The sequence below is a fragment of the Morone saxatilis genome, unplaced genomic scaffold (assembly GCF_004916995.1).
Source record: "Morone saxatilis isolate NCDOM2014 unplaced genomic scaffold, NCSU_SB_2.0 Contig3, whole genome shotgun sequence".
NCBI classification, from domain to species: domain Eukaryota; kingdom Metazoa; phylum Chordata; class Actinopteri; family Moronidae; genus Morone; species Morone saxatilis.
In genome coordinates, this window is record NW_023339873.1 from 2,319,682 (window position 1) to 2,343,712 (window position 24,031).

Consider the following 24,031-nt stretch of genomic DNA (forward strand, 5'->3'; position numbering starts at 1 on the left):
CAGGGGGATACGAGGAGTGTGTGTGTGTGTGTGTGTGTGTGTGAGAGTGAGAGAGAGAGAGAGACAGACAAAGACAGAGGGCCAGAGATAAAGAGCCAAAGGTAGAAACAGATAAAGAGGAGCAGTGACAGGGAGTGCACTCTGATGTGTGCTGCGTCTCGTGGGTGGGCCTGTGTGTGTGTGTGTGTGCCTGTGTGTGTCTGTGTGTGCCTGATTGACTGGCACAGTGATAAATAAAAACATCATCACACATTACTGTCGCAGTGTTTCCCCCCTGTAGCTGTTAGTATTTGGGTGTCCCACAGCTGCCCGTGTTATTGCTGCGATATTCACTTTAATGCTGCTGTTCTAATATCAAGTTACAAAGTTATATTCAAATAGAAGTCTGCAGCGACACTGGCAGCCAGACGAGGCTTTAATGCTTATTACTCACCAGAAAACCAAATTAGTTTGATAGATAATAAGCTATTCTTAGATCCTAACCAGTAGTGGGGTCAAAAGGAAGATAAGATAAAACACTTATTGATCCCAGGACGGGAAGCTCAGTTATTGCAGCAGCAGAAAGACAGAAAAAAACAAAGATCAACAGAGAAAGTAAAAAATGAATAATAAGAGGTATATAAAACTGAAACTAAGATAGAAACTATAGAAGAGCAATTATAGACTAAATTGTATATAGTGTGATTAATAGAAGTAGAGTGTAGTGTATGTAAACACATACAGCAAGTAAATATAAACTGATTAAACAATCATACTCAGTTTGTATTAATAAAGTATATTATGTACTAAAATGGTATAACATTAAGATAATATAACAATATACTATGAGATATAATCTATAGGAAAGGATGTAATGTAAAATGTGTTTATTTCGCCCATAAAATACCTTTAAAAGTTTTTTCAGCAGGTTTGCTACAGTTCGCATTTTAACTGCATGATAGCGTATGGTTCAGTTAGCTCACGTATTTCATAACACTGAGCATGTTTGTGTGACATCCCAACATTATGCCATCGTTAACAAACTTCATTATTGGCGCAGTTGTTTTCTGTTCTTATTAATGTAATAACACTCATGTCAGTATATCATCGTCATCCAAGTGTCACTGTCTCAACTACTGACTGATTTATTTTTCAGGGAACATCGAATATCTATGAATTTCTGCAGCATTATATTGTTGTTTGTTGGCAAAGCACAGTGTACAGACAAGGGATACTATTTTTGTGTTGCATTGTGGGTATTTTTCCGGACATATACTGTATTTTAACACTGAAATAAAAAGCTGAGGAGTAAAGTGGCAGTGATTTCAGACAGAAGATCCCTGAACAGGTTGTTTCTAGATCTTTAGGGGACTTTTATTGCCCTCATCAGACAGAAGCAGCTGAGAAGAGACTGAAAGTGGGGAGAGAAAGAGAAGATGACATTCAGCAGAGGGCTGCAGATTGGAATCGAACAGAAGCTGTGTAAAAGGACTCATGAGCTACCAGGGCCTAAGATTTCTATCCCTGTCGTATTGATGTATATACCTTTTATTGTTAAATGTGCATTCTTGAGTATAAAGTCCATACTGTTAAAGGTAAGGTATGCAAAGACTGACATTACATCCTAAAATCAGAGAGTTAGTATGTTTTTTTACTCAACTGCAGTGAATGGAGAGAGTGCTGCAGGTTTGTAGCTAAGCTAACAAGGAGGCTATGAAACCCTTCACAAACGCTGTATGGACACACAGCAAGTAACCAGCCACCATTTGCTAGGTTTTAGGTTAGCTAAATCTGGAATATAATATGTGATATAAAGCGTTGAGCCAAGCTCTGGATGATCCCTTTAGCCTTTTTACCAACACTCCTTCCTGCTCCGTACCTTCCTTGGTGTAGGCGGCGTAAACTCCTCTCAGTTTGGGTCTACAGGTCTGAAGCTCTGCGTCTATCTCATCCTGGTAGCTCTGGATCTCATCTGTTGAAGATAAAAACAATCTATAACCATTCCAGGATCAATTGTCTGACATAAAGCAGTGAAAGGTACAGAGTGAGACTTTTCCCATGTCCCTAAAAAGATTGTGTGACACATGCAGGGAAGAGAAATGATCCTTCTTTTGTGTCCTTAGTGAGCCTGTTCTTCTGAAGCTTTGCTTTAAATCACGTCTGCCATAATTACAATATAATATGTTTCTACTGTAACATAATGTACGACTAATTACATGTCGTGCTGAAACTAAATCGTGTAAAAACACTGGGAGCAGTTTCCCCTCTGCGTTCTGCAGCGTTGGAGTTATTTCCCTCCTTCAACCACATCCAACACTGATCTGCATTTAGTCAAGGAGCAAGAAAACAAGACAGAGTTACAGAACTTTGTCTTTCTCAGCGCTGTGAATTCATTTAGCCTGAGAGTCGAGATGTGCCTTTGATGACGAGGAGATCGCGCTCATACCTTCAACGTCATCCATCTTTTTCTTCAGCTCGACCTCAAGCTAGAGGGGAGGAAGACAAAAGGAGAGAAATTGAATGAAAGCCTTTTTTCCCCAAATGCAACAGTGAGTCCGGGGGTTAAAACATCTCAGAATAAAAAGAACATCAGAACACAGAAGGGCTGTGGGTGGCTGACAGCGGCGGCCTTTTCTTACAGTTGTACATTTTCTTCGTGGAAGTAAAGCACGAGTTTGATTTTGTTCTGTGAGACGCAGCTGAAGTACAGAACACACTAAGAGACAAACGATCCACAGTCAGCTCTTTGTTTCTGGACTGTAAAAGCAAAAAAACATCACTCTTCTGCTGTTGTGTCTTCTGGAAACTAAGGTTGGACGATTGGACGGATATATCGGCGATCGGCGACTGTCTGAATCCATCATCTGGGTTTTTGTAGCAGAGATCCAAAACGTTGCAGCAAACCTATTGTTGAACCATCTGATCACGTGTTTACACTTTAGTGTTCATTGTTCAATGTCTTGAATTATCAAAAAAGGGAAATGGTTCAGATGGGTATTCCCTGGAAGCCCTAGTGTTTACCCTACGATTTCATGTCAAAATGGCTGCTGTGAAAAAGGTCCATTAATACATTGTATAACCTAATAGGGTAGGCTATGAAACCGGAGCTAGGCTAGCTTTCCCTGCCTGCACGTTTGAACATTTAATTCACTGTGCCGCTCAAAAGATACCAACAGCTACAGCTTTTAAGGTGGAATGTTTTCTTGAATGTTACTCAGTGGATGAGTTTACGTTAACTGTCTTTATGACAACTTTGACCATTCTTTTAGTTTCTATTGGCTCTCTTACGTGACACACACTTTAGTGATGATTAAAACACTTAAAACTGGACGTAAACTTCAAGCCAACATAGGTCGTTCCGGTGCGGCACTACACGTTGTATCACATTTAATCTGAAATATAAGTGTCTGACTATTTCTGACCAACATCTACATTAGCAGTGGTCGATAGAGCGCCCACTCTGCTACCTGTGTTAAGTATGTGGACGCAGAGAACAGTGATCCATGACAGTTTTACTTTAGAGGTTAATACCCTTCATTAATTACTGGAGAAAGCCTGGGGGTTGCATGTAATCATCAAGAAAATATAACATGAAATTTTAATATTCCTGGAGGGGCAAATGGGTAATTTCAGAAGCAGTGGAATTTATCAAAATCGATAAAAAAAAACTGAAGGTGTATTTTAAATGAGCTCGTTGTTCCTGAGAGTATGTGAGGTAAAATCCACACCTGGTGGGCTTTGTTCCTCCTCAGTCCCTCTGTATAGCAGGGCGGGTCACACTCTTGGTCCAGGTCCACCTTCATGAACTCTTCGATGGTCAGCTGACTGGTGGGCGTGTCCTCAAACTCTACCAGTCTAACAGCAGGGCGACAACAAAGAGCACAAACTAATTAACACCAGACGTTTAACACATTATTAATGAATCTGCTGCTCACTTATGAACCATTAACTTTTTGACTTTGTGTGTAGAAAATCCTCCATCTTCAGTACTTTTACTGTTGAACACGTTAAAAACATTAAAACCTTTAACCGCCCACCTTTTTCTTAGTGTGGTTTCACACACTTTCACAACGCTGACGATTTCTTTGATGGTGCGGCGAAAGTCGTACATATGAGCGGCAACAAGAAGAGCTGAAAACAGAGAAAACACAATGTGATAATAATGATAATAAACTTTATGTACACGACACTTTTCTTAACGTTATAAAAACTGCATTCAGACTGCCGGCCAAAGTCACCTAAATGTTTTTTGCTTTTTTACTCAACTGACAGCACAAATCACATTGAATCTGATCTTTTTAATTCTGATTTGGTGTTCAAATCAGATTCAGGTCTGGTATTTTTTGCAATGTGACCTCAGTGTGAACACTTTTACATCACTCTAGGCCAACATTCATCAAGCAGGTTACGTCAAAACCGCCAACTGCACACACTGGAATCTAATATAGACCACGTTTTTTTTTTTAATTATGTGAACAGCCAAACAAAGACAATCAGGTCTGAGCAGTAAATCAGAATTGAGCTCCAAGGCTTGCAGTGTGAACATGGCCTGCTTCAGCAGATAAAAACATAGATGAAGAAGAGCCAAACAGAGCAAACACAGGGATCATAAAACATCTAGCGATAAAACAAAGTTAAAAAATGTTAAATGGCAGGAAACCCAGTAACTTAATTGCATTTACTATAAACAGGTTTATACAGGTTTCAGTAAGTAACATTTAACTTTTTATGAACATTATTAATGCAATTTAAGACCTACTTCACGTCAGAAGTTATCTAGCCCTGAATGACGATCAAACACGGCAGAAGACAACAACCAAATACGTTGACGGGAAGAGATGTCTGGTTTACATGAGTGACTGTGTCTTTTCAATGAGTAGGATATTTTAATTCATGCATGTTCCTAACTTTGAAAAGTTAAAATGAAGCTTTTTCCAAACTTTCATGACTTTGTACGAACCCTGTATATTGATACACACACAGTAATGTACACACATATCAAACTCAAGGCTCAAACGTGGGCAATGTTGAGGTGACTGAACACACAAATAGGAAGTTTGCTTTTAGCCGCTTTCTCTGCGTGTGCACCTTGAAGACCGGAGAGGACAGAGGCGGCAGGACGGGAGCACCTCGGCTGGCGGAGCCAACAGTCCGCCCACACGCACAAACACAGTTTTAAAGAGGAGTAACAACAGCACTAATATTATGCAATGAGTTGCAGCGCGAGCCTTGAAGGGGAACAGTTATATAACCGTCATTAGAGTTGCCTCACTCAAGAGCCTGTTAAAAGATAGATGCTTCTACTTCTACATGCACACTTCTAACAGCCTTTAGGACTGAAGTGGTGGCTTTTAGCTGCGCTGAAGACTCTCTCAAACATTTTACTGCTGTTACCTTGGAACCACATGACTTCAAAGTTGCTAAATGCAGAGTTAACTTTGTCTTTAACTCATTGAAAGTAATCCATGATGCAATTTCAAAAATCTTCTACCCGAAAGAACTTTTTTGCAGATGCATGTTTCTGGTTCGTCAACAGCAATATTTGCATCATATTTGGGAACAAACTTCTGCCATGTGACTGTATCCCTCTCAATGATTTATGATAAGCAATTAATTATTCAGGCGATGCAGCAGAGGAACAGAGAAAGACGAAAATTGAAACCGTGAACGTAAACATGCAGGGAACAGAGGAAGCCGCTGATTCGATTTCAGGACGTCTAAGCTGGTAATGCGTCAAAGCAAAGAGTGTATTCAGGGTGACACCCAGCTGTTTCCTCACAAAGAGGATGAAGGGCAGGGTGGTAAATCAACACCAGACAATATGTAGTGAGTTTAGGCAGGTGCTGGCAGGTTTGCCTCACCCACACGTCTCTTTGGCAGATAACCAACACAGTAAATGCATTTGGTGAGCCAGCTGGTAGCAAAGACTGGGAGACCAATGTCAGGATTTACCAGCTACTGCACCGGTTTGTGGACAAACCCTCCCTGTTCAGAGTGTTATAAACCATGCTTGGCCTCGGGGTTAATGTGCACATTTTACATTATTGATCTGTTTAAAGAAATTCTCTCTGGACTTGCCTCCTACATGAAGAGGTCAGAGGTCAGGTTGAGCTATATGGTAAGACTAGAGCTGAACAGGACATACACATTTGGTTGTCCAACTGGAGACTGATAAATGGAGCAGTTGCTAAAGACATGAACTTATTTTAAGACTGTTTAAGAGCTTTTTTTTTTAAATGGCAATTAGAGTAGAAAAATGGCTTATATAATCCTTCCAAAAACTGAAAATTAAAGGAGCTGTTGACCCATATAAAGTTGGTCTGCATGATTAGTTACATTTCTCACCATAAGAACATTTTTAAAGACATTTAAAACTTAATTTGGGACCATGAAGGACTTTAGAAAACTTCAGAATACATAACATTTCAGTGTCCTTGCAAAGTTTAAATAGACGCGTTTCCTCTTTTACAATCAATGTGTCCATGCAGGAAGGGGGTAGAAAACTCACTGACACAATGTCCTGATAGCTCAACTTGCTAAAGCTGAAGTTATTATTTAGAGGTGGATTTGGATGCTGCACTTGTCTTTGCATTATCAAAACGTTTCTCACCGCTCTGATTGATAGACATCTGGCCACTCTGGCTAGCTAACAGCAGTAATAACACTCACCCAGACCACACAAAGTTAGCTCTTGCAGAAGCCTCCTCATCCTGGTTATTAATTAGTAATGTAAACATGTAGAGTATAAACATCCTGCTGTTTGCCATCAAAATATACCAGACACACATTAATGTCAGATGTTGTATGTTGGAGCCTTACAGAGCGGGACAAACCTTTGCACTATTCATTAATCTTAAAATAGTTGTTACTTATTCACTACTTTCTGTACTAAATTAACCACCACTTTATTAAAATGCAGGAATCCGACCAGATCACTAGATGCTAATGGCTAATTCTGCACTCTGAGCTAAAAGAGAGGTTTGCTTGTTTGAATAATGAACATTTTCCATGAGTTTCTGTTGCAATAAATGCAGGTTAAAAGGATCATTTAGGTTTGTTGAAGTGGGGTTATATGGATCCATTATGTATGTACCTACAGTCGATGGTAGTCAGCGGGCCGCCCAGTGGACGGAGGTAGCAATAAATCGTGTTTTAGCCACCTAAAAAAAAGAACAATCAGTATCTACATCTATCTTAAGGGTGAGCTGTATTCAGAATATTTCCACCACTATACTGTCAGACAGCCCTTTCTAATGGGGAACTAAAGTCATTCTACCACTCTCTCCAAAGCCACCAGGTTCTAACGATCCCTACTTTAGGGACTTTAACACGTTGCTTCAAATCCTAACTAACCCATTAACACACCAAAGTCACACATTAACACAAACAAACTAACAGATCGAGGCAGGGGTAGACCAGCAAGTCCCCTGTTCTGCAAGTCTAAAATTGCTGCTTTTATCAAAAGAGGTGGTTTTGAAAACAGCTTCAGCTCTCCGTCGAACAGAGCTGTCTGACAGCAAGGTAGAGCGGTTCAAATATTCTAAATATAGCCTACACTTAAACAGATACTGATTCCGTGAGGAGGCTAAAATATATTTTGTTGCCTCCTCCGTCCACAAAGGTTATGTATTACACGACCGTCCCGAGACTCCCATCTGCTTCTCCAAACTGGGGTTTTCTCCTGTGGGTAATACACATACCGCCCCACTTCAAAAAATCCAGACTATCCCTTTAAAAAAGCCAGAAAAACAATTTCAATCACCCCGAGCTCACTCTGTCTTAATGAACATATACAGTACGATGGCTGTATGCTCATAACTTAAGCCAGTATGTTACAGTGAAAAAGCTCTGATTTGCATTTCATCACACTGATAAAATCACCAGTGTCCAAGTAAATCATGGAACTTTCCAGAGTAAATCCACTTATGTTCCATCCGTGTTAGAGGAGCATGAGCTTGTCGTACTGTATGGCCTGAGCTACAAATGCTGATGGTCACTGGGCAGCTTTTCAGGAGTATCTGAGGTTGAAGGGCACCTTGGTGTTAGAAGCCAACAGAGCAGAGAGCGTTAATCACTTTCTCTGCTCCGAGGACCGAATCCTCTGATGACAGCATGACACCTGAAATTAAATTTAAAAAATCCTCCACAGCACAGACAGTAGAGGCCCAACGCCATATTGTCTCACGGTTACCTGCTCCACAGAGTCCCGACGGCCTTCGTCCCGTGTGCATCCAGTCCCTCTTCATCCTCTGCACCAGTCTCATCGCCGTCATGGAGACTTCGTGGTTCTTCTCCCCAAATTCCAGCATCTGGGCGAAACGGGGAATGTACAGGCACGGGTCTGGATGAGACAGAAAGGTGTTTTTCTTTAAGTTTAGTCGTTCAGAAGGAAGATGGAAGTCATTCCTTCAAAATCTGGAGCAGCATAAAATACACTTTCCAGGAATTTCCAGGTGCTTCCATTACTAGAAAACTAGTTCCTGGGATTAATTAGATTAATTGATCACTACAATGGAACAAAAACATTACTTTCTGCTAACAATCCCTCGACACTCCTGATGATACAAAATGTGTCTGAAATCTTAATTTTACTGCTGCCTATAGGGTTACCTTTTGGGAAGAGCGAGTGAGTGAACTGGATGTCAGCTCATTTTCAAAGAACCTACTGTATGTAATCTGAAGCAACTGCAGCACACGACACGATTTCTATCACGCTGTAATGATCACATTCAGCTTTTGTCTCGTGTGTGATTAACTGGAGAGGGTAAATCTTGGCAGAGAGCATACGAGTCCATCATGCTACACTTTCAGGGACTGATATCAGATCTGTTTGGCTCTCCTACCCTGACTGCCAAAACTCTCTCCGGATGGCACTTCGACCAAATCTCTGTCCAATAAACCGCCTGCTTGTGTGACTGTGTGATTTTTGTTTACAATCCCCGGTTCGTCTGTGTCTGAGCAGTAAACAAATCAAAAACTGTATTTTCTCCCCCCAACTCTGGTTCAGACCCAACGAAAAAAAAAACAATGTGCTGTTTTTTTTTGTTTTTTTTAATTCATACAGATTTAAACCTGACTAGCACCTGTGATCTTCCCAGTAAAACCAGTCTCCCACTGCTGGCTGCTAATTAGCTCCACTGGAGAACTTGAGGATTAGCATTTAGCTCAAGCGCTCCTCGAAGCAGCCTGTTTCTCATTCAGTGTCTCTGTCCAGATTCTTGCAGCTGGCGAAAGGATTTGAATGGGCAACTTTCCAATCACAAGCTCACTCCTCAAACCTTATTGCTGCTCAAATGTCTCTGAGAAACTCGCATGGTGAGCGCAGCATATCGTAAACTTTATGGAAAATACTAGATTCAGCTGGAGAGGAGAAAACTATCAGAACCACCTGCTTTTGCTATGAAACAGCCTGGCAGGTGGCCAGTGTCTGCCTGATATTCTAGTGATTTTACCTTGCTAAGAAATCTAATTTAATGCTTTAAAATGAGGAGGAACCTCTTTCCACTGTAGCCGAGAGACAAAAAGCAGAGTTTCGTGCCCCGGCCGTGACAGCGGAGTCGAATATCTTTGAAGTCGGTGGCTGCGTTTAAAGAGCAGTCCAGTGGAAAGCTGGTAGAGCCAGCTGGTAATAAGATCCAGGCTGATCCCTCCTCCTCCCCCTCCAACACCCCCTCTGCATCATGTAATGATACGTCTGCAGAGCTCCCCATCACTGCTGCAAGTTTTACTGTCTGTAAACGCAGGCGAGATCTCCATAGAGAACACAGGCTGTTTAAAAGAAGAAGAAACTCAACCTCAGATCCTCTTTCTCTGTCGGGTACAATCAATGTGCGGTGCTCGAGCTGCCCAGGACACCTCCTGTGATGGGAGTGCTGTAGTTTGACTTTTTTTTCGTGTACCCACTTTTCCCCATTCGACCCGCCTCGCCTACTTCTACTTCTGTTCCCCACATTCCCCCCAAAATTACTTGGACCACCCCCCGAGAAAGGGCTGTGAACGCGCTCCTTTCAATCAAAACGTGAGAGCAGGGGGACGCATGAATTGCATTAGAAGTGTTATCATTCAGTTTGTGGGGGAAGCTGCGCCCTTTCCCTTCAAAACCCCAAACTGACTTGGCACTGCAATGCATTCTGGTCTTTTTTTTTTGTTACTGCGGGTGTATAAATTGGTCTCTGAGTTTCCTTTTTCTCTGTATGAATGTGCACACTGTCAGTGCTCACTCATCCAACCCTCACTGAACACTGATGGGGGGTTGAGAGGAAACTCCTCAAGCTGGTGGAGAAATGTTTGGATGTGATGTCACTTTGTTTGGTCAGTGATCAACAGAAACAAACAAACGTCATCAGAGATAGCTATGTACGATCATCATGAGCCGTTTTAGGGTTTTATATTATATATAGTGATAAAAGAGTAGAAATGTGTTTTGTTGTTTTTGTATGTGTTGGTTGGTAAACAATGTTTTACTTTAGTTTTTATTGATTTAGTGAAGCGTCAATTCAATGTTTTTTTGTGTTTGTTTTGGGGCTTTTTGCTTTTATTGGATAGGAAAGGGTCGCAGGTCGGATTCAAACCAATGGCCACTGCAGCAAAGACTCATTTTACAGTCCCTCAAAAGATTCTGCTCGCTTTTTTGGGATTGTTGCAGCCTAAAACGTCTCATTTCACTGCATTTTTTCTGAAAAACTGCATTCCATGTTGTAATGTTGAAAAACTGCTAATTGCTTCTTATTATTCTATAAAAATCAAAGGCAACTTGTTGCAGTGAGGGTGGAATCCAACTGTTTGGAGGGTAAATGTGAGACGTCCACGTTGTCAAAGCTAGAAACAAGGAAGTGAGTTGGATGACGTAACATTTTTAAATTTGATTGATTGAATAGTTAAATGTATAACTCGTCAAACATTGTGACAAATACATTTAAAAGATGTCCAGGACACTAAGAAGGCCTGTTTGTAGAGGCTCTGGTCTCTGGGGCTCCTGAATAGTAAACAGTGTTAATATGAAGGAAGGAGTTCAGTATCTGTGTCCATATTAAACACGCTACAGCCTCAAACTGATCAGATTGATTGACAGGCACTGCTAAAGAATCCCAGTTTTTACTAAAAGTAACTCATTTGATTACATCTTTTTCCCCCTGTAATTGTAATGGATTACAGTTACCTTTTTTTAAAATCCTGATAAAGTAATTTAGCTACATGTAATCCATTAATGATCTGTTAAAAAATGCAGTCAGTAACCTAATCGAAGTAACACTTGTAAAGTACTTAAAGTAACTTTACTTTAAAAGTACTTTGTTACTTTTAGATTACCTCAACACAAAATATGTAAATACAAACAAGAGAAATGTCAATAAGAAGTTTTGCGTATTCTTTAAAGACAACAGAACAATAACATGTAATCCTGTTAAATAATCCCAATTTTCACTAAATGTAACTAAATGTAATCACATTACATCTTTTCCCGCTGTAACTAATGGATTATGGTTAACTTTTTTTGTATCCTGACTACATAACTTAATTTTACATCAAATCAGAGTTTTGTCGTTCACAGGTCGACATAAAGCCATCAGAGTCCCCTGGTTTTAACTTCCTGTTTCTGGGGTCATTTGTCCTCATTAGGGTGTGGAGCTGGAGGGTCACATTAATGCAACCTTATTTTATTATTCTATATTCATCCCACCATCAGGTCATATAAGGCCGGTGTTTTGTGAAGGAATAAAGTCAAAGGATTCTGTGATATAGTGTTGAACACAGATCATATACACAGAGTCGGGGAAGTGTCACACTCTCTCCGCCTTGTTAATAATAATAATAATAATAATAATAACCATAAAATCAGTTTTCTCCTCCACAGGTCGACACAATGACACATGAAGCCATCGGAGTGGTGTCAAACTCCTCCCCGGTCTCTGACATCATGTTTCGGGGAGTTATTTCGCCTCATTACGGGTGCCGGGCCGCAGGGTCATATTCAACCGACCTTCTTCCTCTTTTATAATTTTATTTTTATCCGACCCACCGGGTCTAATCAGCGGGCCGGAGGCGGAGCGGCTCGGGCCAGTGACGCACTCTGCGGAGCTGCTGTGTGTGTGTGTGTGTGTGTGTGCGTGCGTGGAGGGGGAGGGGCTTCTGCACTCCCGACGTCACCGCGGAGCGTCAATCTGATTGGTCCTCAGCGAGCACTGGGCGTCATAGGAGAGCACGACGAATATAAATATAAAAAAAATAAAAAAAAGAGAGAGAGAGAGAGAGAGGAAAAAATGAAGCAAGGACCTTAAAAACTCCCCACAAATGAGTGTTTACTCGGATGAGTTACGGCGGCCGCAGCGGAACAACCGGAGCTCGGTTCGTGTCGGGTCGACGGACAGAGAGAGAGAGGGGAAGAAGAGAGAGAGGAGAGAGAGAGTAAAAGAGGGTGAAAGATTTATATCCGAGGGGATTCGAACAACAGGACTCACAACAGTATCGCGGATTACTCGCTGCAGAGGAAAGGAAAAAGGAAAACGAGCGGTACATTTGCCCGTGCAGAGAGGATGTAGGTGACCGCCAGGGGAAACGGGAGGAAAAAGTGGTCGAAGTTGGACACGGAGGAGGAGGAGGAAGAGGAAGGAGTGAGGAAAACGGGCCTGCAAGGACATTTATTTTATTGACGTGTTGTGTCGTGTAAATTAAACTTCGCTTTTTCGATGTTGTTTTAGATAAAATCAGAGAGCGTCGTTGTGTGTGGAGGCCGAACTCCGCCGGCGAACCAAATCCGAGATATAGCTTGCACCGTACGTGTTCCTCCTTCCTGGTCCCCGGAGCTCCGACACCGACTGGCTTGCTCTCCACCGGATATCTAATAGAGCGCAGGAGACCGAACCGTGTCTGCTTGTGCCGATGCGCAACGGCAGAACTGCAGGTTTGCCTTCATCATTGCCGGTCTTGAGGTGTGCTGACTTAATCTCCTCCTGCTCCCAGAAACGCTGAAGTAAGTCAAGAAGAGTCGGCAAGCTCCCGGTCCGGCTGCCGGTATGTTATGAGTATCCTGACTCTGTCCCTGAAGAAGAAGCAGCAGCCAGCAGCAAGCAGCCAGAAACAGAAGGAGGAAAAGATGGTGCGGAGTTGTACCCCGCCAACAAACAGCCACCAACAACTGTCCAACGGCACCACGGTGGCCTGCGACACCGAGAAGACCAATGAGGTGCGGGTGATGCCAGGCCAGCAGCAGCGGCCCAGCAGCGGCACCAGACACCCAGCAGAACATCAACAACAACATACGTGGATCGGGCTCCCCCATGCTGGCAGTGAGCCACCCTCTCCAACATCTGAGAAGAGAGGGTAGCCTGCCACTTCCCACACAGAACCCCCGCACCAGTGCACTGACTGCACCCTGCAGCGGACCCGCGCACAGAACCCCGCACAGACCGCACCTGGCACCCCGCACAGAACCCCGCACAGCGTTTATAGAGATTAAAGTACATTAGGGTCAGCCACTTTAACTCACTGCATTAATGTGATATTAGTATATTAAGTGCAGTAAGGTCACTAAACTCACTCTGCTTTTGTTTTATTTTGGAGAAAACGTGTTTTATTTTGGAGGAAACTTGTTTTATTTTGAAAGAAATTTGCTCTTGCTGCATCTACTTAGCTCAGTTGCATTGCTGTTAATGTTTACAATGTGCATAAGAGCACAAATACAGCAACAATTTGGATAATGTAATCAATGAAGTTGGTTTTTTTAAAGAAATTCACAGTTTTTAAGGATTTGTGCGACTAATTAGTAAAAATAAATCATTTAAAAATGACATTAATCAAGATAGTAATCAGATTAATGGATAAACCCTTGACTGTGGGCCTATTATTACTACTACTACTACTACTACTGTTGCTGTATCCCTCCCCAACCCTATGAAAACAACCAGTGTCTCCAGGCAAAGGGAGTGTGGGAGGACTTGACGTTATACAATACTCTGATTGAGGCTTACTCATGAAACCTGCTCTGCCTTCAGGAACGCCTTGATGTTTAACAATGAGCTGATGGCCGATGTCCACTTCATCGTCGGCCCCCTGGGGGGATCGCAGAGGGTTCCAGCACACAAGGTAAAGACATTGGAAACCCCCCCTCCTCCCTTTTATTTAATTTCTTTTTATGAGAAAGTAGAATCCCCCTAAAGCCAAAATTGTGTGATACTTGAATTTAAATATCTGTTAGAGGAGTATCTGCAGCACTGCTACTGAAAATAAACTACTTTTATTGAAGTTAAGCTAAAAGAAAAAAAGAGATTCTGGTCGCATGTGTTCTCTGACGCATCTGTCTCCCCCCCCTCCCCTCCCCAGTATGTGCTGGCCGTGGGAAGCTCGGTCTTCTGTGCCATGTTTTACGGCGATCTGGCGGAGGAGGAGTCTGAGATCCATATCCCAGATGTGGAACCTGCTGCTTTTCTAATTCTGCTGAAGTAAGCCACTCAACCGATCCCTCACACAGCCAACCAGAAGGAGAGATGACAAGCGCAGTCAGTGTCACTTCAAAGCATATTATTACTCATCCAAAGCTGAGCAGAGGCGAATGCCAAAATGCTGGGAGCGCCAGAGAGCAGCGGCAGCAGCACAGTGCTCTGTAATTGCTGGTTTTCTCGCCGCTCTTTGTCCAACTAGAAACAGTTTTCTCATCCACAGCCTGACAATTTTCTTAGAGGGGGAATATATGCAGACTAGTAGATATAAATAACCTGCCTTTGTTGCTCATTCAGTAGCTAAGCCAGCACCATAGACTGTTTAGTAAGAAGGGTAGGATGTGTTAAGTCAGCATACAATCCTCTTATCATCAATTATGTTTTGCTTCTTTTGTGGACATTAGAGTATCCGAGGGTTTTTATGTCCTGTTATGTGGGATATTATTGAAGTTGTTGCTCTGAGCTGTGATTAAAAAGGTTATTTTCCTCCTTCCAGGTACATGTACAGCGATGAAATCGACCTGGAGGCAGACACGGTGCTGGCCACCCTGTATGCTGCCAAGAAGTACATCGTCCCCGCGCTGGCTAAGGCCTGCGTCACCTTCCTGGAAACCAGCCTGGAGGCCAAGAACGCCTGCGTGCTGCTCTCCCAGAGCCGCCTGTTTGAGGAGCCCGAGCTGACGCAGCGCTGCTGGGAGGTGATCGACGCTCAGGCCGAGCTCTCGCTGTGCTCCGAGGGCTTCTGCGAGATCGACCTGCAGACGCTGGAGATCATCCTGCGGAGGGAGACGCTCAACACCAAGGAGGTGGTGGTGTTTGAGGCTGTGATGAGCTGGGCCACCGCGGAGTGCAAGAGACAAGGTTTGGGGCCCACCACCCGCAACAAAAGAGATGTCCTTGGCAAGGCGCTGTTCTTAGTGCGCATCCCCACCATGACCCTGGAGGAGTTTGCCAACGGGGCGGCGCAATGTGATATCCTGACACTGGAGGAGACGCACAATGTGTTTCTGTGGTACACTGCGGCTAAAAAGCCCAAACTGGACTTCCCCTTGACTGCGAGGAAGGGTTTGGCGCCTCAAAGGTGTCACCGCTTCCAGTCCTCGGCCTACCGGAGCAATCAGTGGCGCTACCGCGGCCGGTGCGACAGCATTCAGTTCGCGGTGGACAAGAGGATCTTTATCGCCGGTCTGGGGCTGTACGGGTCGAGCGGCGGCAAAGCCGAGTACAGCGTCAAAATCGAACTGAAGAGACAGGGGGTGACGCTGGCGCAGAACCTGACAAAGTTCGTGTCAGACGGGTCGAGCAGTACGTTCCCGGTGTGGTTTGAGCATCCTGTTCAAGTGGAGCAGGACGCGTTCTACACCGTGAGCGCCGTGCTGGATGGGAACGAGCTGAGCTATTTTGGCCAGGAGGGCATGACGGAGGTGCAGTGTGGGAAGGTGACGTTTCAATTCCAGTGCTCCTCCGACAGCACCAACGGGACCGGAGTACAGGGAGGACAGATCCCAGAGCTTGTGTTCTACGCATAAAGCTGCTCTGGACTGCTGATGGAAAATTAGGTTCATCCTCGCCTCCCAGCCTTCAAAGTAATGTAGCATTAAAGACACTCGACTAATGTCACACTAAATGGCCTGGTTAGTTCTTTGAGAGACTATTTTAAAAGCCAAGGAGCTGTTTTATCTTATTTAATTTAATGTTATTTTTTTAATTTAATTACTGGGTTAACGTTATTTGCTCTGATGCCTGTGTTAAAAGGCTGCGGCTGCTGTAGAAACAACATTAATACAGTGATTTGTGGTTATGTAATCAAGCTGAGCTACACAACTGGAACAAGTAGGGACTGCTTTAAATTGTGTAATTGCAAGTCTATATACAATGTTGTTACTATAGTCTGAGCAGCAATACTTCACGAGGAGCGACCTTTATGTAGTGTTATGATTCTAAATGCAAAAAAAAAGTAGAAATCTTGTCGAGAGCAGAGTTGTTTTGCACTTCAGAGGATGGCCTCAGAAACGTTGTGTCTTTTGTAAAATACAATTTAACTGTTAACAGCTTGACGCTGTTAAAGATGACCAGATGTGTTCTGTACAAGAATGCTTATACACCTGATGATAAAACATAAAGGTTATAATGTGATTGAAGCCACAGATGTCACATCATTATGGTGCCTGGGTGAGGGAGTGGGGATTAGAGGGACTGCAGCGCCCTCTGGTTACTATAGCCGGAACTGCACCCTGCTTTTATGGAAACAGGAGGTTCTTGCAGCCATGAATGGATTATTTAATGGGCCTCCAGTACAATACAGGGGGGCCCAAAGAGTCATGGGGGGCCCCTAAGCAGGAGCCTCTTTATATAAGTGACCTAAAGTGATCATTTCTCATTGGGAAGTCAAACACAGGGATGCTCCTAGTCTGATATTTATCATGTTTTTATGCACATTAGGCTGCATTACACATATCTGCAGATGTCCTATATTATTTTACAGTATACTACAATGGTTAGTATAATAGACTTATAGTGTTTAATATCTGTGGAGAGGAACATTTACATAAGAGTCAGAAAGCATCTTAATGACCATTCCTCTTCTGAATGTGTCTCTTTTAAATTCCCCAACATTATGCAAGTACAATATTAAATCCATGGAGTCATTTATCAAACAAATATGGCAAACAATCTCTGGTTCCAGCCTCACAGTGCTGCAGGGTTTTCAACTATTGGTCAGACTGGACATTTATAGGGGTCACCTTGAACTTTTCATTATATATACATATATACACACACAGACTAAATCAGTGAATCCCAACCAATGGTACTTGTAGAACAGGGGGTACATGGAGAGACTGTAGTGTAGCTCAACTAATTAGACTTTTTTTTTGTAAATATACATCGACATATTGAGTCAGCTGTAACAATTAATCGTGGTGTTGTTGCAATTTATAGTGTGTGAGAGCTAGTTAGCAAGCTAGCAGAGGAGATGCTAGGTAAGAATAATGGATGAATGGTTAAAATAATTAGTTAAAAGTAATGGATAAACAGTAACAACCACTCCATGTGGTTGTAGTACAAACGAAAACTCAACTGTATGAAAGTACTCTAACATCCACTATTTTATCAACTTTTATAGATGATTAATAGTTAAGTAACATCCAGTTTGTTAATGGAGGGTTACTTGAGTTCATCTGTGGGGATACGTCTTGGAAAAAGGTTGAGAACTACTGAACTAGTGAAACCTATCAGGAGTTTCAGTCCTGTTTATATCAATAATTTATCCGTATAAAAGACGTCTTGACAAGAGCTTATTCACAATTTAGAGTTCTCAAAGTTTAAAAAGTCCTTTAGAGTGAACCGTGTTAGGGACATTACTCCAAAAAGGAAAAGTATTACACATTACTTGTTACTTTAAAAAAAAAAAAAAAAAGTAATGTATTACGGTTACAAATTAATTACACTACTACTACGCAACTCCACAACATCACCTGAGATCTTCTAACATAAACTGCATTTAATGAGCCAAACTAATTTTAGTTGCTTGTTCACCAAACTATAGCTTTATAGTCGACTAGTGCAGATTATTGTATCACTGAAGCAGCGTTACGCCTTATGAGGACTTATGTTCTTCCTCAGAGTCGCTGTGTTCAGTTTAATGGATATCATACAGAAACAGTTCAGGGTCTCCGACACTGAAGTCACTGAGTATTTTAAGTCGGGGTCAGAGCTGAAGGAAGCTGTATCCTCCTCATCAACACCTAAGAAGGTGATCGTTACACAAACGCCCATAGGATTCCTTTTTCTCCCCGCCTGTTATGCAGATAATTGAAGAACTTATGTATTAACATAACTGTTTGATATTAACTGTGATGTGATTAGGAGCAGTAATGCATTACTTTACGGTGTTACAGATTAATGTAGTGCGGTTGCAGTAATGCTTTACCCAACACTGATCCAGTAGAACAAGGTCAAGGTAAGTGAGGTGTGTACCTATAGCCGGGGCGTTGATGCACAGTTCTCTGGCCAGTACGAGGAAGGTTCTTCCCAGAACGTAGACGTTCACCTGTGGAGGAGAGCAATCGTCCATTAAAGTCCCCCCTACACTCAAAAATGGGTTTTTCCTTCCTTTCCTACAGTGTGGTGTTTGATCGTATCTGTGCAGAGCTGAGTGTGCTGAAAGTGGAAAGTTTGGACTTTACAGTCAAAGAGGAGACATCTTGTGTGCAGCAGGTGGAAGAAATAGATCTATTTTTAAAGGATATGTCTTAATATATGGAGGGAGGGGATCTTTAAAGTGTGCGTCAGTCAGAAGGGAGAAACTTGTGCTGCGAGTCAAGTCTAACTTTCTAACTGGATTTGTGTGTTTACGTGATTCTGGACGTCCTCAGTGAGTTTAATGAATCTGGGCGCCGCTCGACGCCACTTATAGAATTGCAGCTCGAGTCAGTCTGAAACTGAGACCTCACAAGATGTTTTCCTCTGACAGGAGGGGTATTATTGAGAGCTGCAACGATTCATCAATTACAGTTTAACTATTACATTTATCTCTAACTATTTGGATGATCCATTGATCATTCTGAGTAACAAACTGTCCAAATTCAGCTTCAAAATGTGAAAGTTTTCCGGTTTCTTTAGTCCTCTATGAACATCTTCGTGTTGTGGACAAAACTAGACATTTGAGGAGGTCACTTTGGCAAACAGTGATCAAACATTTTCCACCGTTTTCAGACATTTTAGGGGTCAAACAACAAATCACTGAGGGCATGGATCCACAGATTAATCAATAAAAAAAAGACACCCGTTGGTGTGACTGGTGTGACTGGGAGTGGAAACAGACTCAGGATATGAAATATCGCTGTTGCGTCACCGTCAGGTTAAGTGTTCTGGTGACATAATCGACCCGAAGGTGGCAGAACATTTCACATCAATATGTGTGATTAAAAGCTGAGCTCCGGTCTATTTGCAGGGATTTCTGTCCTCATGCAGTCTCTCCAACTTACAGCTCTTTCTATTAATTTCTAATCAAAATGTCTGCCACTCAGTCCCCCCCGCACTCTCTCTCTGCATGTTTCACCTTCAGATCGATTTCCTGTATCTGAATTAAAGATCTGACTGTTACATCAGTGCGTTCGGACAGCACTGGCTTCCTGTGCCGACATTTATTATTTCCAAGATGACATTTTAACTCAGTTGTTAGTTTTTTTTGCTGATATTCACTCGGGCGCGTTGAAGTGACCTGATCCTTTTTCTGTTCTGACTGATTTATCTGTACACCACTATTTTTATCACCTAAAGGGTTTCACAGACGGCACAGGCCATTGTTTCTCCACCAGCACAAAATATGATTTCAGCAAAGGGACAAAGGGTTATTCTGATAACTGACTGAGCTTTGAGGCCACAGAAACAACAAGAAATGGGTCAACTACTGACTTAAAGGTCAACTCCTTATGATTTATCACTGAAGTTGTTATGAATCTCAGGACTTTTGCAAACACGAACAGCTTCTATAACTGCTTCTATTATTGAATGAGCATCAGGTACTAACTACTTGAAAATCTTGCATAATCTTTCTCTTTAAAACAGATATTCCAAGATTTAAGTTATAACTTTGTTTCAGCTCTAAAACTGCCAATTAGTCTAACAGAAAATTAAATCAGCCAACACCTTGATTAATTGTTTCAGTCAGTTTTCCAGGAACAAATGCCAAACATTCACTGGTTCCAGCTGCTCAAATGAGAAGATTTGCTGCTTTTATCTGTTTTATATGATAGTAAACTGATTATCTTTGAGTTTTGGGCTGACTATCAGATAAAATGAGGGTTGTAAAGATGCTGCCGTGGGCTTTTTAAACTTCTATTAGGGTATTTTTCCCTATTTTCTGACACTGTTCAGGTTAACACAAATAGAAAGGTTTGTTCTAAAGGAGCCAGCATGTGTTTAATTTAGATCAGGGTTTCTGAAGGACTTACTTACTGTAAGACCTTTTAAATACTAAATAAAATTCAGTTTAATACTTGTTTCACCGGTCAGTATGATGGAAAACCAGCAGGGACGTTATGACCTAGAATGATTTATTCATCACATTTTTTCCAATACTTCTCAGCAGCACAGAACAATAATTATTTAATTAATGAGAGCCAGACCCAGAGAAGCTGTAGAAAATGGACCAATGAAAATTAATTCATCAAGTTTTTCCTAAAGAAATCGACACTTGACCATATGAGCTTCCTAGCTGCTGCAGTAGTGACAGTTTGCTGCAGGTCTGATGGCTCTGACGGTTTAAAAGGAGGATTACTCAGCCTCCTGCAGCACAATGCACTGCTGCAACAATCACACTGTCAGTTTATGGGCGAGGACAGCCTGTGAGCACATACAGAAACATTTCATTTTACTGCCTACAGCAGGCAAGATAAAACATTTAAGACTCATAAATTAAATGCAAGAATTTTAAATTCTTCTCCTAAAGCATTTTTTTGAGGAAACTAACTTTTAACTTATCCTCTAAATAAGGCATATCTGCACTAAAACTAAAACTTTTACAGCATTATTTAAAATGTTCAACCAATATTGAGTCTTAAACTTGATAAACTGGTGGATTAAAATAGGCTGAACAGCAAACTGGAGACCTGTTTGAGGAGAAGCGGGGTGGATGAGCGGTCGATGAGGGCGAGTCATCGGGGTTATCATGCTGGCACCTCCCATAACAGATGTTTCATTGTATTTTACCCACAACACCTCCAGAAGGCTCGGCAGTAAATTCTGGCATCCCCTGACCCACCCCCGCTCTATCTGAAAGGATCTAATGATGGATAACAAAGCCACAGGGTTGCACATCTATCATTTTCTTCCCGAATTATCAGCATTACAGCCCAGAATGAAGTTTAGCTGGGACCGCGGCTGAAAGCTACAGCAGACGGCAGTGAAAGCTGCAGGATCAGGTCGTGAACTCGGGTCAGATCTCTGTCATTCCTTCAGACCGACTCTGCAGACCTCCGGGGCTGGAGGGGGTGAGGGGGGTTCGGAGCAGACAGACGGACTCTCGCTCTCAGACCCCTCTGGAGTCGGGCAGGGACGCAGATGCTCCTCTGCTATTCTGGGAAGTAGATTCCAGCAAGGAATTTATACACAAAGTCGGAAGTGGAATAAACAGGATTGTTAGTTATAAGCTTTTACAGCATTTAAAGCCGCACTTATCAATATTTTTATATTAACAATGGATGAAATGATTGTATAAAAGAGGTGTGAACGGAGTTCTATGCAGCGATTTAGTGCCTTCAGGTCAATGTTTTGGTTCAAAGCCCGCAACAAGCACAAAAATATCAAGAACTTCCTGTTCGACTGATTTTTTGCTCACAGACCCTGAAGCCGGTTTCACAAAGACAGACTTCAGACCATAGCTTAGATCCAACTAATAATCAGACTGTAGTGAAGCCTGGAGAAGCAGAGGATAAACGCCCTGTGTTACTAACAGTGACATGTAAGACTACCCTTGCATACTGAGCTCACCCAAAAATAGTCCGGTAGTGTTTGCACATTGTCACTGAACCTCTGCTGCTTGACTTCAGGGAGTGAGGATCATTATGAAACATTTTCCACAGAAAAATCAATACTGGCCCACAGACAAGTGACACAACTACATAATTATGCATTTTAAGTATTCCTCATTCTTTACTCCATCCACTCATGAAATTGGACAACTATGTCACGCCTTTGTCATTCTAGGAATAAGAAAAATCAGCTTACAGAACACTTTTGAATCAGAGGATTCAGAATATACCCAATACCCAGAAGGATACCCAATTACAACTGAAAAATAAGTTGCTGTTACTGTGTCTACTTTGCACTACTCCACTGCTTCAGATTGCTGTAATTAATCAATCATTTTGGATAAAGCTGTTTGGTTCTGCCCTTGCAAGACTTCAGTCTGTGCGTTTGTGGTCAAACTACAGTGGCAGCGGACCAATCAGCAAGTAGGCTACTGGCAGCTACTGGGTCAGGCACTACGTGTCCACAGTCCACCCCAAACTTCCTCTAAATGACTTTTGACTGGTTGTTTGTTCAGTTTCTGTCACTTCAAACTTTATTCTACACAATGTTAGTCTCAAATTAACCTTGCGAGGCAGCTGGATACACAAGATCAGTGAAGAATCCATCTTGCCAGGCTTCATGCTACGTACTTGTATCCAACCACAGTGGTCTGGACCAATCAGCATCCTATACAGAACTTCTGGCAGTGACAGGCAACGCTCCCATAGGGTTAGTGTAAATGCTGCTAGCATCAGTCATATCAGAACTGATTTTTCTTCATTGAAAGAAGAGCAAAGAACGGCACCGAAGGCTTTTCTTTCTGATAGGACGGCAGTGTTTCCAAAGCAAATGTACATTGTTCATTATTCCAACAGAAAAGGTGCATAGTGCACAAATGCATGTTGAAGAGATGTTATCGTGTTCCTAGATCTCAGCGTTTACTTTGGTGTGTACAATGTTAGCATTAAGGATAGGAACAATGGCCAAAACTAGAACTCAAACTACTTCATTCAGCTGCAGAGTGAAAAGGACTTTAAAATGTTTAATTGGCTTAATACAAATTTGCACAAATCTTTATATTAAAATGTGAGTTTCAGAACTGCTCATTAATAAATAAATATCTTATGCATTCATGCAGCACAGCAGAGTTTTGTTAATCATGCAGAAATTGTTAAATTTGACACCATCTGGAAACTTTTTCTTCTTTGGTCCGAACATGATATTAGAATCAGAGAGACTGAACTCTGAGCTGAAGTCTTTAAATTAAATTTAATCATCACTTTGAACTTTCGGCAGCGGAGGTGCTTGGGAGGTGAAACGGGGGGAACCTGAGAAGACTCTAATCCCCTCTCAACTGCAGCACTAAGTGAAACTTTCCGGGTCGACGGGTCAACTTGAAACTTTCTACCATGAAAAACACCGACGTGGTCACTCGATACTTCACGGCCGAATCTCAACAGGTGGTGGATGGTTCAAGGAGAAAAACTTTCAATTAAAGGATTCCTGATGGGACTCGTATGACTGAGGACGGCTCCAGTTAAAATAGTGACAACATCAACTCAGCTAAAGACAGAAACTACAGAACCAATCTGCAAGAAGATGAAGCTGGTGAAGGAAGACCGACCGGTAGGACCCGGTTGCCTCTTTAGTTAAATTAAAGTTAGGGAGATTTCATCCTGTGTGTGGATACTTGGCTTTTTCCTCTGCTGAACCTGCTATCCCGAAGCTCTGATGTGCACACAGCAACCTTTCTGTACTAAATGCTGCCAATACACATCCTTAAATGTAAACTAAGTCATGCCTAGATCTTACAAGCCATCAATCTAAATCTGCTCCTGTTGAAAAATAAAAATTACACCTGCCCCTTGGTGCAGCACACATGTGAGAATATATCTGCAGTCACTGGTTGTTGGCCATACATATCGCCCAACCATAATCACACAATGTAGGTCCAGGGTTCAGTCCAATTTTGAAAATCTGGGTCTATTATCAAATTTGCTTAGCTGGAAGCTGGGTTGCTGTAACAGGGTGGGCATCGACACACATTAAAAAAAAACTAGGGAATTAAAAAGATTGGCTTCAAAGTCCTGGAAAGGTTATTTTAA

General features: G+C 42.2%; 2 protein-coding genes across 2 annotated transcripts in view; one reads left to right on the forward strand and one right to left on the reverse strand.

The window, feature by feature from the left end:
• Positions 1–24,031, reverse strand: part of LOC118337238 (transcription factor IIIB 90 kDa subunit-like) — a 119,705-nt gene that overhangs the window by 76,874 nt on the left and 18,800 nt on the right. Inside the window, 6 exon segments of the mRNA XM_035674166.1 lie at positions 1,859–1,951; positions 2,426–2,465; positions 3,708–3,834; positions 4,017–4,110; positions 8,171–8,320; positions 18,390–18,462. Coding sequence (XP_035530059.1) covers positions 1,859–1,951; positions 2,426–2,465; positions 3,708–3,834; positions 4,017–4,110; positions 8,171–8,320; positions 18,390–18,462 — 577 coding nt within the window.
• On the forward strand, positions 13,937–16,557 carry LOC118337237 (BTB/POZ domain-containing protein 6-B). The gene is made up of 3 exons (XM_035674165.1): positions 13,937–14,058; positions 14,296–14,414; positions 14,908–16,557. Exons 1-3 carry the CDS (start codon positions 13,978–13,980, stop codon positions 15,938–15,940), a joined length of 1,233 nt encoding a protein of 410 aa, XP_035530058.1. The 5' UTR covers positions 13,937–13,977; the 3' UTR covers positions 15,941–16,557.

Excerpts from the sequence above, each read along its gene's own strand:
- LOC118337237 (XM_035674165.1), top strand. The coding sequence starts at position 13,978 with ATGTTTAACAATGAGCTGATGGCCGATGTCCACTTCATCGTCGGCCCC. Across the intron at positions 14,059-14,295 it reads AGAGGGTTCCAGCACACAAG|TATGTGCTGGCCGTGGGAAG; the intron begins GTAAAGACATTG and ends TCCCCTCCCCAG. Across the intron at positions 14,415-14,907 it reads GCTTTTCTAATTCTGCTGAA|GTACATGTACAGCGATGAAA; the intron begins GTAAGCCACTCA and ends TCCTCCTTCCAG.